The following is a 13847-nucleotide window of genomic DNA, read 5'->3' on the forward strand; positions in this document are numbered from 1 at the left end:
CAATGTACGAATTTATTTCAGATAGGTCCTCGAAACATCGTTATGAACGAGATAAACGAGATTTACACCTTTATAAAATTCGGTAAACGGATTTCGATATTTCAAGTCGCAACGATCATCTTAACTGAAGAGATGGAGATCTATCAATAAACTCGTGTTTTATTGTCATCTATCGTCAATAATTGATCAACGAGAGGTCATCGTCAGGTCCATCGCACGTGACTTCTGTATGTTTCGTTCGCATTTCCAGTAGTTGTGAAATGGTTTGACCGGCCGCGCCGGCGAATCGTCAGCCTTGTCGCATCTCAACGAAGATCATCAGCGCGTATCAAGACGAATAACCGTGCGAATTTGCAGAGTCCTCTCGTCCCTGTGTACTCGGTCGCGACTCTAAAGTCAGGGGGAACCGGACCAGAGAACTCAGGTGGGCCACGAGGCCTCGGACTATGACTATGATAAATTATACAGTAGCGACTATTGATCTCGCCGCGCCTAAGGTCAGACACTACGGCAAAATCGAGTCCGAGCCAACCATCGGACCGCGAATAAATTCAATTTTCCCGCTCTGAATAACGTAACGGTTCTTACAGACCCTGGAGAGGGTCTGTAAGTCACGACTGGAAAATCACGATCTCCGTCTGGAATATGGAAATTCAGGGTTATTGCGTGCCGATAAAGTTGTCCCGCGGCGAGCCTACGAGATCGAGGACGCGGAAAAACCGGGAAACGTCAAGCCCGAAATTGATCGGAATCGGGAACGCGGTATTAACGAGCGTTGTCGTTTCACGAATCTTCTGGGTGCTCTGGTAGACGATAAATCGGAACGTTGCGACGAGTTGCGAATCTCTGTGCCTAGCCCGCGCAAAGGAACGAGTCAGCAAATACTATGTATTAATAAAAAGACGCTGACGACCGCATCTATTCCTCGTTAAATGTCAAACTCGGGAACGACTATCACTGGTTGGAATATTTGATGCTTTTCAAATATACGCATCGTGGTCACTGTGCTATAGTACCCATTTCATTAATTGGACTCATTTCTTCAAATTTTATTTGCTCGAAACTTTGTCATTTACAGAGGAACCAATTAGTCATTTTACAACTTTGTTCTGTATCGCATACGACTACGCTACGAGTAAAACTTTTCAAAATTCTAATTTCTTTTTTACTTTATACCATTTACATTAATGCGTTGCAGTCACTCTCGACCATACTCACAAACATAATACAGTGATTATTTTCTAGAATATGCTTCACGTGTCTGAGGATAATTCGCTTGTTCTTTGCACATTAATAAAGCAGTAGTGGTATACTAATAAACCAACGAAAAGAGGGCTGGGAAAAATAGATTTTTGAAATAGTAAAAAGGGTGCAAATACAGGATTTGGCAAATAAACATTATTATTAAATAGCGATTACATATAAAAATAACATTTCAAATATATTTAAATGTATACAACTATCACAGAAAAAATTCATTTATTAAATTCTGTGCTACATGAGAAGATGCAAATATTTACAGCCGTTTTACTATTTCAAAATTCTATTTTTCCCAAGCTAAATTAGGACACGATTATTTTTCGAATCCAACAATGCTAATATTATTAACGCTTTGCATTCGAGTGGCGCCTCAGAGGCATGAAAATTGTTATATCATTTCCAAAATAATGTTGACGTTATTAAAAACTCTTTTATTTAAAAGACTGTTAAAAACGTAGCAGTTTTACGAGTCACAAGACTCAATCTCATATGCATAAATTGTACTAAGTTATATAAAATGAGATTACAGCTGGTCAAAATAGCTATTTTGGATCTAGGCTTAAAATGGCTTTAAGTACAAAGGGTTAGAAGAGCATCGAAACGAGTTCAATGTAGATTTTGACGATTGAAACGCATAATAAAACCAATATGACGTGTTCAAATTGTAGCAAACGTATTTCTATGTTATGTTTATGTTTACTTATATCTGTTAAACTATTGTGCATAGAAAATCTATATCTGTTACAACGACGTAATTGAAAACTATTAATGTATCATATTATCACTTTTAACGTGAGGTATTATACAAAATATCCTGTAACTGATGGTACAGCCTGATAGGGGTTGATTCTACGTAAAAAAACAAGCTGAGAGAAAATAATAAAATTTGTTTCATTGAACGCCCTATTTTCGAGAAAAATTAGGCTGAAAGAATAATAGTATTGCATAGGAATCAAGTGGCATGTTTGGTCACTACATACCAATTCCACTTTCTTATATTACAAGCCACACATTTTGTGTTTAAGGGGGTATTCTAATGTGAACTTTTGAGGAGATAAATTTTCTTACATATTTTTCTAGGATATCGTTTCAAAAATACCCCTGGAGCCTTACGTGCAAACTCCTAAAATTAACGAAATCATAGTTGTTTAAAAGCCGCGACGACTTGATATAATTATCGATTATATCATTTTTTCGTAACAATGTTTTCAAGACGGTGCCCATAATATCTCAAATCCTATTTGACCAATTGATTCAAAATTTTAAATACACATTCACTGCCTACTAGAAATAATCAGAAATTTTTATTGCTTTTCTATTTTTTAGGTCTCTAAAATTTAGCAAAGCAAGTAAAAATCGCTAATCGAATTTTAAAGTATCGTCACGTTCTTAATTGCCAACTTGTTTCTTTTGTTCGAGTTTTTCTTTCTCCATAGCTAAACTCATGCTAATTAAGGAACTTTTTTAAAACAATGTTCGAGAGTATGCAGTGAAACTAATTTTCTACTTCTTTTACTCTGCGCACTTTAAAACGTCGTTGCAGTACGCGCAAATACACCTTGTCAATTTGGCTGGAGAAAGTAGAATAGCTCCTTTGCAAGAAATTTTCCAACAGAGTTAAAAACACACGCAGTTCACACTGGAATACCCCCTTAAGCGCGACTTCCAGTTAGTCTCCGCTTGATAGTCTATTCAGTGAATTTTGCGCGCCGACTCTAGGAAAGTCGGCGACGACGGGAATTATCGACGCGAATTATTAACGGGAAAAGTTTCGAAAAGAAACGAACCGAATCGTCGTCCGAGGTATAGCAGCGGCGTACAGGCCGTTTGAAACCAAGTCAGCCGGTGGAATCGGTTAATAACAATGACAGTAAGTTTGCGGAATTGACGCGAGTTGCTCCGCTGGAAAGTTCGCAGCTGGTCCGCGAAAACCCGCCGCCACTCGGGAAACCTGTTTCCCCTGAATATTCTACCAACGTTTCGACAGGTTCGTCGATATTTTGTCCCGATCATTCGCATCGATGGCGCAGAGTGTCGAACCGCGGTGCTTCGCGAAAAACGCAGCGGTCCTCTGCGCGAAGAAATCAAATGTGAAAACGTTTGTTCGCCTACCTTGCTTTCCGTTCGGCGGAATCGAGCCGGATTTTACTAGCAGCCACGGGAGGCTCGTTCCCGTCCTGTTTTCGCGGATGTTTACGAGCCCCGATCGACCGAGTGGATAATCGCGCGGAATAAATGTTTCGCGGCGCCCGCGCCCGAACGAAACGAAGAATCACGAAAATGACGGGGGGGTTTCTGAGAATCCGGTTGGCAGAAGTACAAATCGCTTTGTCTATTCTCGAGGATCCCAGAAACAATGTCCCTAGAAAGCTGAAAGGGCTTGCCAAGACGGGTTCAGCCGACACACCGGATCGGAATTCAGGATGTCCGGTCTCCCGTTTCGCATGACACTTCGCTACGCGAAATCTTGCCAGTTTTTCGCCTTCTCTCAAGAGCCAAAAATTCAATCGCACGGTTTGTGCAGGCTTCGCGGAAACGTCGCCGAATCTATTACCAACGGATTCCGTCACGAGAATGGAACCGCCAGAACGCTCCATTTTCGGAGCACAATTAACGGACTGCGGACGATAACGTCAAATCCGCATATGTAACAACGTAACCGCCTCGTGTCGAACTTTTTAAATGGCGTTCGCTAAATACGAACGTTTTTGCATTGATATCGAATCCTTGAAATGGATTGACTCCACTGTCTCTGCAATCGCTACACTGACTACACCGACTTCCAGTCTTTTTGTCTTTTCGTTGTCATTTTTATGATGCTGGCGCTTTAAAGCTCCTAAAAAGAGAACTTTTGGCGCAGATAGACGACCAGCAGAACTCATCGGATATTATATGTGACACGGTCCGATGTTCCGTATATTTCAACTGAAATATTGATGAAAAATTTGGTCGTCCATACAATAGATACAACTACCATACATTAGAGTTGTATGAATACTCGATTTCCTAATTGAGGAGTGTTCGATCTTTAATCTATTGTTTAAATGACTGGGGTTACTCGATATGGTCGAACACTTGAAAAAGAAATGCGAGTTATTTGAAAAAGCTGAACGGTTGGAACACTTATGTTTTATTTAATAAAGCCATACATACAGTGGTGGCCATACAGTTAAAACCACTTGAAAAATGGTATAACTTTTTTCAAACTGGACTAAATAACTTGAATTCTTTTTAGACGATATATGGACTAGCTTATTACACAATAACTGTAATACTTTTTTTAATTTTCTTCATTACTTGTAATAACAGAGAAAAGACCTTTCGTTTTTTCACTTTTCTATTTGAGCTTATAACTAAAATTTAAAAAGTGCTTTTTGTAGATCTCGATAACATATGTGTACGGTGAAAATTTTATTGAAAATCGCGATTTGTTACGATTTTTCACCTTCTCGAGCAATAATTGTCACAATGCTGCAGTTTTTAAACTTATAAACGCTTGTAGCTTCACTATGCGTTAACTGATTTTGACAAAACTTTCAGCACGCATATAAATTACCCAGATTACAAAACGTAAATTTCAAATTTTCGTTGTAGGCAAAATATATTAAATATATTATATTATAAATACAATAAAATATTATATCATAGATACAATAAAATATCATATTATAAAATATATTAAATTATATTAAAAATCAGAAAAACATGAGTATTTTTTTAAGTTAAGGGTTCATCTTTAACCCTTAGAACGACTTCGTGGGGTTGCGGCGATCCTAAATTTTTCAATTACAAACGTGTAAATAAATACTAGAACATTGAGGTTTTCCTTGTCCTCCTAATTCGTGCTGTGCTTCATATTTTATATTTTTGAAATAATAAATAATACCTTGAGTACCGGGATTTTATTTTGAATCGTTCGCAACCCCGCGAAGAATGAAATGCCGAAAAATGAAAAGAGATCGTTCTAGAGTTGAGTTCAAGCCGTTTGGATTTTTCTGTTTGCACAACATCAAAATCGAAACGGAAGGTTTATCGAGATGTTAACAAAGAGACTTACCGTCTTTCCTGTAGTAGAGAATCTCGAAGTGCTTTTCGACGCCGGCGGCGAGGGCGTCGCGGAGGGCTGCGACAGCATGGGGCGCCGTCATTGGCCCATGAAGGAACTCGCAGATCGCCGGTCTCTGCATCACTTCCGCCCTCGAGAAGCCCGTCAGCCGGCAAAAACCGTCCGAGCAATATATTATGTGACATAGTCCCTGGTGAGCGTTGGCCACTAAAAAACTTCGATCTGCAAAGAAAAACCGAACGGCAATTAACAATCGGCGATCATCCGCGGACAGCTACAAGACCGGACTCTCGACCAGATGTCTTTCGAGAAAATCCGATCTCCGATATGATTATCCACAGACAAATTCGTCTGGTCGGAGCAAACGGATCGCTCATGCTCTCTCGGATAAATTGAACAATCTCTAGCCCGCTGGAATGTTCGGAGGGACAGAGAACGGGGTATGCTCGAGCTACACTGAATTTTCATCGGCTCATTAGCGCGCGCGGTTGGCATGCCTTCCGAGGCACGCCGAAATTAACTTTTCCTGTCAGACGGCCCGGCAGAAATGGTCAAAGTCGACGGGAACACCGGCGATCCTGGACGCTGTTTATAGATTCCCGATTCCGGAAATTTCGGTGAAACAAATTAAAGAACTGCGTACCATTCCATTATTAACGCTAATCTAACGGCCCAGGCAAAAATATCCGGCTTTACATTTGCTGTTTTAAAGTTGCTGAAATTATAAAGACTCTTAAACTAAAACTTCTTCATCCTAACATGTATTATAATAACCATGGCGGAAGGTCTAAATAAATATAGTTTTTTCATTGTTATAAAGCAATAAACGTTCATTTTCACGGCTCGGTAGATTTAGTGTTAAATAATAGGGAAAACTCAATTTGTCTAGAAGCTGAATTATTGTATTATAATTATTAATTATTGTTCCTTAGTCATTTGCAAAAATATGAGCTACTTATCTACGAGTACAAGAAAATAGCTGCTATTTTATCGCTTCGTTCTATGATTTCTTCCACCGATACGTTGTTTAGCACTTGTTTGTTGTTAATAAATACTACGTACTTCTACATGCTAACATACTTCAAATTTTTTGAACGTCAAGCTTTGACTTGACCCTCGGTGTTCGGTAACAGAATCTTTCCCCGACCCACACCGATATTTCACTAATACATGCTTGAGGCTGTTTGAACTCGAGGCCCCCACCTTATTCCACTACTAACAAATGCAGATTCGTTACTGTCGATAAAATAGGAAGGTCTCTAGAGACTCCGATAACCGAACGCAATGTTGACGTTGAAATATTGGTAATAGAAGGTTAGAATTTTATTTTTATTTAACAGCCGTAACTAACGTCTATACTTTTATTATACTAATAATTATCATGATAAAAAGTAAGAACGGAAGCGTCAAACTTTGAAAGAAGCGCCAGGTTTATTGTTACAAGACTCATCTTTCCAAAGTTAATTCAAATACCGCTATTTTGTCGAGCACCGGAAACCTAGTGTACGGAAATACGTTATTAATATTTTATATTCCACAAAAGAGTCGAGGTAATTGTTAGGCAGCAGGTTGAACTGCTGTTCTATTCAACGAGAAGGTTGGTATCTGGAAGATGCGCCTTCCACAATTCTAATCTAACAGAATCCCCCCAAGTCTACCGTTCCCATCGCGACCTTCATCCTAAATCCGGCGTCGGCGTGAGAGTGCACACCATAAAATATTTTGGTAGCCGGTCTTTTGGGTTGTCTGCGGCGGGACATGGCGAGCCGCGGTTAATTCGGCTCGTTTCACACGACAGCAACGCGTTCGGCCATTTTTTAAGGCACCGGCTCAAAGGAGCCGCCCGCGTGGTGCGGCCCACGTGAAAATGACACGCGTGCACGAAAGAGAGAAATGAACACCTTGACTGGCTCCGCTATTTCGGGCGGCTGCGATTGTTCCGGCCAAACAATGGGAATCACGTAGTGGAACGCCGTGTTAACGGGTAGACTACCGGAGGCCGAGAGATGATCCATTTCAGATGCCTGGTCTTACGATTATTAACCCTCGCTACGCGCACCATCTAGCAACCGATTGTACGCCGAACTCAGGGTCCAATCAGATCCATATGAAAAACGTGCTTTAGTTTCCTATCGTATATTGTATAATGAGCTGTTCTTTCTATGAAGAATGCAGCGGGCCATAGAGCATGAGATATACTGCGGCAATAGAAAGGGTAAACATGGAATTCGAAAACTGAAGAGAATAGATAGAGGTATAGATAGAGAGACAAATCAAACTTGAAATAATGTCAAATGTATAAGTTATATAGGTTAAGGAGACAGACTCATTCGACGAGTTCAAACGAGAGGTGACGTTTGGCAACTTTTTGTAACATAAGACCTTAATGAAATCCATCGGCACTTTTCACATATACTCCTTTACATTCCAAGATACAAAGTATTTTTCTTCTTCAAGTTTTATGTAATACAGTTTATGTAAATTTACGTGAAATGTAATATAAGCTATCTAGGTTAACTGGCAAGACTTATTTGAAGCGTTCAAACGAGACGTGACGTTCAACAACTTTTTAATAACGTAAGGCCTTGATGGAATTCATTGCTTCTTGGCATATGTATTACTTAACATTTCAAGATACAAAATATTTTGCTTCGTTATGTTTTATCGATTGTTAATAAGGTAATACATGTTATTTCTTATGGACTTTCTCGTCGGCAATTTAGCATTTCTTTTCTTTGAACGATAAATCAAACGGCATTTTCTTGGTAATAGTATTACGAGTCATATGAACTGATAGCCTTCACAAATAATATTTATTTAAACTGTATTCATTGCAGAATTAAGTGTTTGTTCTGAGCTACGTAGCCCCAACAATTTTGCACTTTTTAAGGGGGAGTTTAGTTCGTCGTATAATATTATTACGAAGAAAATGTCACTGATTTATCATTTTTATTTAAAGAAAAGAATTGCTGGATTGCACGCTGTCGACGGGAAAAGTCTATAAAAAGTAACATGTACCATTTTATTAAAAGCCGATAAAATGTAACGAAAACAACTTTATGCATTTCGAAATGATAAAGAATATATGTGCCAAGTGGCGATAAATTGAATCGAGGGCTTTTGTTATAAAACAATTGCCAAATATAACCTCTTATTTGAATGCTTCACATGAGTCTCCCCCCTTAAGATATGTTATTTTTATTATGTCTATTTCAAGACCAATGATGTTGAAATAAAGATCTATCTATCTACATGCCTCTATGTTATAGCGGATTCTACTCTTGCATGGTTTCAGGCCAGTGCTTTGCTTAATGGAACAAAATTCTAGATATCAATATTCTTTTTCGATGATTTAAAACACGTACGTAATCTAGAGATAGTTAGTATCAAATTAAATATGTATAGATTATTCAATCGAAGGTATTAAAAATTTTTTTTATTTTAATTATGAAATGGTTTAATTATCTATTATAAATTCAGTTTTATCATTTCGAAGCTACACATTAATTAAAGTCGTAATACATACGTTTGATTATCTATAACCTAACTTTCTCTCGGAAAAGGTAAAACCTGTCTTGAGATTCTTTGGGAGACTATTTCGAGAACAGTTCTTTGTTTAAAATTCAAATAATTCAAGATAAATATGAGTTTAATAGTAAATAACCCGAAGCAGAACTTCGGATCCTCGAACGACACTAATCAACAAGATTTCTTGACATTGCTACACTTAACGCTAATATTACTGGAATTTATGAAAACATTATTAGAAATTTTTCTTAAATTCCAGTAATACTAGCGTTAAGTGTAGCGATGTCAAGAAATCTTGTTGATTAGTGTCGTTCGAGGATCCGAAGTATGATATCCGAGGATCCGAGGATCCCATATGATACTTCATATACTCAGCAGTATACACGAAATCATATATGGAGTAAAAAAATTCAATAAATTGATCAGTTTCCTATAGGGAAACTGTCGGCAGGGGCTTTAGAGTACATGCATAAAATTGTACGATACAACAGATTAAAGCACACCTGTAAAGCTTCCAGATTGAATGCTTGTAAAGATCTTATGAACAATATACTTTTAATAACCGATCCTATCATTTCTTCAAATAGATAAAAAAGACATAAAAAATTATCTCAGTGTTTCCAATAATTTTTTTAGTGTCTCGTAAAATCATCTCGTAAGAACTTGCAGGAATTGAAGGAATAACACCCTTGGAAAATAAATGATTTTCTCCCGACTCTTAATAACTAAGTTAAAATTCTAAAGAAATGTCCTAAAAGAAAGTAGTTTACAGTAGCATTTACCCCTTTACTTTATTTAAATATCTCAACTCTATCGAGTTCTAAAACTGACTAATGTATGTTTTTTTATAAGGATGACAAGACTGAACTTATTCAGACGAGTTGTTTAATCGTATTTACTTAATCATTTTGTATGAAAAAATTTCTGTAATTCTAGTCACTTGAAAACAAATAAAATGTAGGGACAATGTATATTCACGAATCCGAATCAATTTTAATAACCGAGTTTCATTTCATGAATTACGATTACTAACCAAAAGAAAGAGTATTTCAATGATGATATTTAAAAAGTATTTATTCGATATAAGATAGTATCGAACCTCGAAATGAGTACATACAAGATTCGAGAAGATACAAGTACCGTTCAAAGGAATCGAATTTTCCACAAGTAGCACTTGAATCTCGGAAATCAGTTCGTTTACGAAAGTACTCATGGTAGACTCCAAACTGTCTGACACAGGTTCGAGTATACTTGGAAGTACTGTTTCTATTTTCCGAACTACTTATAGAGAGTTCGAATTCAACCAATCCAAGTTCGAACTTGTTTGCGAGGTACCTACTTGATCCCATCCTCGGTACTAACTGAGAATAAATGAAAAGTGTCCAACTATTACAAGAATTATATCACAGGTAAAGAATATTATTTATCACACAAAAGGAGTTAAAGATGGTGATGGGAACCTACTTCTCATGCTTATACTGATAGGTGCTCGCGGAGACTTATCGAAGTTCAGTCCAGGGGGAAACACCGTTAATGAAAATGAATTTTGTTTACTTCCGCTGACAACTCTAACTGCGACTTGTCCCCTACAGATAACGACTCCAAGCGCGTTCTTGGCTCGAAACAACTGCAGCATGGTGGGCCGGCGATATGGCGCGGCGAGAATTTTACGAGGTCGTTTAAGTAAGTTAATTTACCAGGTGTTTCTCAACCCTTGAATGTTCAACGAACCGGCGCGGCACGGCGGCGCAGCGCCTGTCACGGCGACGTTTCAGCGAGCGGTAAGGCTAAATCTTTTCTTCTCTTTCTTTTCGTTTCCCGTGCGAACTAAATATAGCAGTTTGACAAGTCTGCGAAGGACCTTGGAGGCCTCGCGTAAACGTGGTGCGAGTAGAAAGCCGCGATTTTACTATTTATAGGGGACGCTACGTACCGTTTTTACACGGCGCGCCGAGTTTATAGGTTTACAGGCTGCCGGAGATCGGTTTCGATCTCTTTAAATATTAACTTTGCCGTAAGCTCGTTCTACTCACCGAACTACGCAACGTAATCGGCTTCGCGAACTGCTATCGAACTTTGTTACAGCCTGTTCGTGTAAAGAAACCAGCTCTGCGAAAAAGCGACGCACATTAGAACGTTTTCTGAAAGAGTTTGCCGAAATGCAATTTTCAAGGTACATATACATAGCTGTAAGAAGCTGCCGTAGTATATGTATATTGCGTATGCGTTGGTTACATTGATGTATATTCATATTTTGTAGATGAATAAATTAAAATAGAATTTACATTCTGATTAAATAATTTCTAGTAAATAGATATTTATGTGTCAATAAATATATTGCTCAAATTATCGATATTTAACTGACAATCTGAAATCCCCAAAATTTTAATAATCAGTTGCCGTTTGAAATTTTCAAATATCGTGACTGGTTATTGAAATGTAGACCCTCGAACTTGGCCAATTCTCATACTTCATAGTATTAGGTTGTCGGAAAGTTCGTTTCAAATCTTGTATATGTATTCAATGGAACGAGCTTTACGAACAATCTGATAAATTGTGTTTAAACGAACTATGCAGTAGGTTGTTCGGAAAGTTCGTTTCACATTTGATAGTGTTCTTTTCATTGAATACGTATAAAAAATTTAAAACAATCTTTCCAAACAACCTATAGCTTAAAGCTGGAAACATCTTTAATGTGTGAAGCTAAAGTTTTACTTAACATTATTTCTAGTAAACGGTGTTAAGTAACACTTTTCAAATTTAACATCAAATTGTTCTCTAACTTTCATTACTTCTTTACGGCTAATTTTTCGACTTTTCGTAGAGTAGATGTTAAATTAGGTCAGTGATATCATTTTTCCTTCAGCTCAACTTGGATCTAAAAATGTGCATATGGTGTACCGATTTCTATCATGAGGTGTCTTTTGTCACCTTAAGGATTTCATAATAGTGTATGGTATTAAACGATTTTCCATAAAAAAAATCGAACACATTTTGTGGCATAATATGAAATATTAAGTTGTAACTTCGATATTCGCTTGTTTCCTGGCATTTGTACAATATTTGTTTATTATTGTTCCTATTGAAGTAAAGAATATTTGATTACATTTATGTATATTCATATTTTGTAGATTGATAAAATAAACCTGAATTTACATTGTGATTAAATAATTTCTAGTAAATACGCATCTATGTGTCAATAAATATATTGCTCAAATGATTTATATAATATTTAACTGACAATTTGAAATCCCCACAATGTTGGCAGTTATTTGCATTTAAATACAAAGCTGTCAAAGAACACCTTTTGATTGAAATAGGTATACACAAAATTGTGATAGAAATAGTGTTAGTGAAACCATTTGTAGAACATTTTTTCCTTAATTTAACAGACAGAATGTCATCATTAACAACAGTGTCAATTAACAAATAAAACAACCGAATAGAAGCTGATTCTACGTTACAGAATATGTAGAAAACATTATTTCATTTACAGCTTTATTTTCGAGAAAATTGAGTTGAAGATGCGTCAAATTCGCCTGGCTTCTAGTTTGACACGAAGTGGAATTGATATGTAGTCATCAGGCGTCATACTACTTGATCCCTATTTAGCAGTATTATTTTTTCAATCAAATTTTTCTTATTTTTTTGACGTAGAATCAGTACCTATTCAATTGTATCGCCAGCTACGTAACAACCTGTACGTTATTTTGCATATAAGCGACACGAAATATTTTCGAATTAAGCTTCGTTTTTCCCTCTTTGATATGTCCTGAATCGTTACCATATTATAATGTAGCAGTGAAAAGATTTCAGTTTCAAGTTGTTTAAGTTAAAAGTGTCAAGCAGTGACCGTCAATGTTTTCTGTGAACAATGGTACCACACTATGTGCAGAAAATCAATTCCAAAAATTGAAGCAATTTAATCAATAAAACTGAAACTGAAGAGTAAAATTGATCACAATGTATGCCATTTCCACTCTTGCATTCTACTCATCTTAGTAAAATCGGTTTGTTCGAATATATTGCAATAAAAATTAATTTTTACAAGTTAAAAACTAGACATAAGCTGACATAACCTGACTCAACGTGTTAAAGATGTTTGAAACTAAGATCTTTACATTAATATCCCAATTTCATAGTTATAGCTAAATATCTTGAAATTATTGATATTTACGAAAATTAAATGAAAAACAGTGCTTATGTCAGTGCTCATGTTCCATTTTAAATTTTCATACGCATTTTTGATAAGAGCGTATTGGTAACCTCAAAAATATAAGATTGCCGATTTTCATAAAAATCGAATAGAGTTAAGGATTACGGCAAACTTTTCAATAAAACGTATTATTGTGCAACTTCGCGCGACCATCTCGACCCGTTTGCGCGAAGATACATCGTTTCTATCTCACATGAAAAATCCTTGGAATCCTGTTTACAGCGAGCTGGAAACCCATTTATCGTGTCCAAAATTACAGAGTGTCCCCGAAATAGGTGGACAAACTTCGGTATCGTATTGTGCTTCCCCTAAGGATATGAAGTTTTCGAGATAATAACAAATTATAGTGAGATAACTGATAGTGTCGACAAATAATACTATCAACAATATCGCAACGCTGAAATCTCTAATTGTTACGGCATGTGTCAAAATACATCAGGATTTTTCCATGACACAGAGAAGTCATTTTCCGTAATTTTTTTATGTAAGGAACAATTCTTCAAAATTTAATCTCGTAAACAAAAAATATTAATTTCAAAAAGAAAGAGATCTTACAAGATTTAAGATTACAATATACAGACACAGTCAATCTTTTCTAGTTCCAAATTATGAGTTTGTCTCCAAGGCAAAAGCAAGACCAAATTATTAAGTAAATTAAATTAATATTCAATGAATTAAAACAATTTGTCACTTTATATTTGATTTATTTATATTATAATAATACTTTCTCCTGCCAGAATCAAATCAAAAAAGATATTAAAAGATATTTTAAGTTTA

The 13847-nt window shown here is 36.7% G+C and overlaps 1 protein-coding gene across 5 annotated transcripts in view; it reads right to left on the bottom strand.

Annotated features, from left to right (window-relative positions):
* Positions 1–13847, bottom strand: part of Sei (potassium voltage-gated channel seizure) — a 233827-nt gene that overhangs the window by 181840 nt on the left and 38140 nt on the right. For all 5 annotated transcript variants that reach the window (XR_013493897.1, XM_078178798.1, XM_078178799.1 and 2 more), the window contains exon 2: positions 5318–5548. Coding sequence is in view for 4 of the 5 variants with exons in the window: in XM_078178798.1 (XP_078034924.1) it covers positions 5318–5548 (231 nt within the window). In the remaining variant the exon portion in view is untranslated. The remainder of the gene's footprint in view (positions 1–5317; positions 5549–13847) is intronic.

The sequence above is a fragment of the Augochlora pura genome, chromosome 4 (genome assembly GCF_028453695.1).
Source record: "Augochlora pura isolate Apur16 chromosome 4, APUR_v2.2.1, whole genome shotgun sequence".
NCBI lineage: Eukaryota > Metazoa > Arthropoda > Insecta > Hymenoptera > Halictidae > Augochlora > Augochlora pura.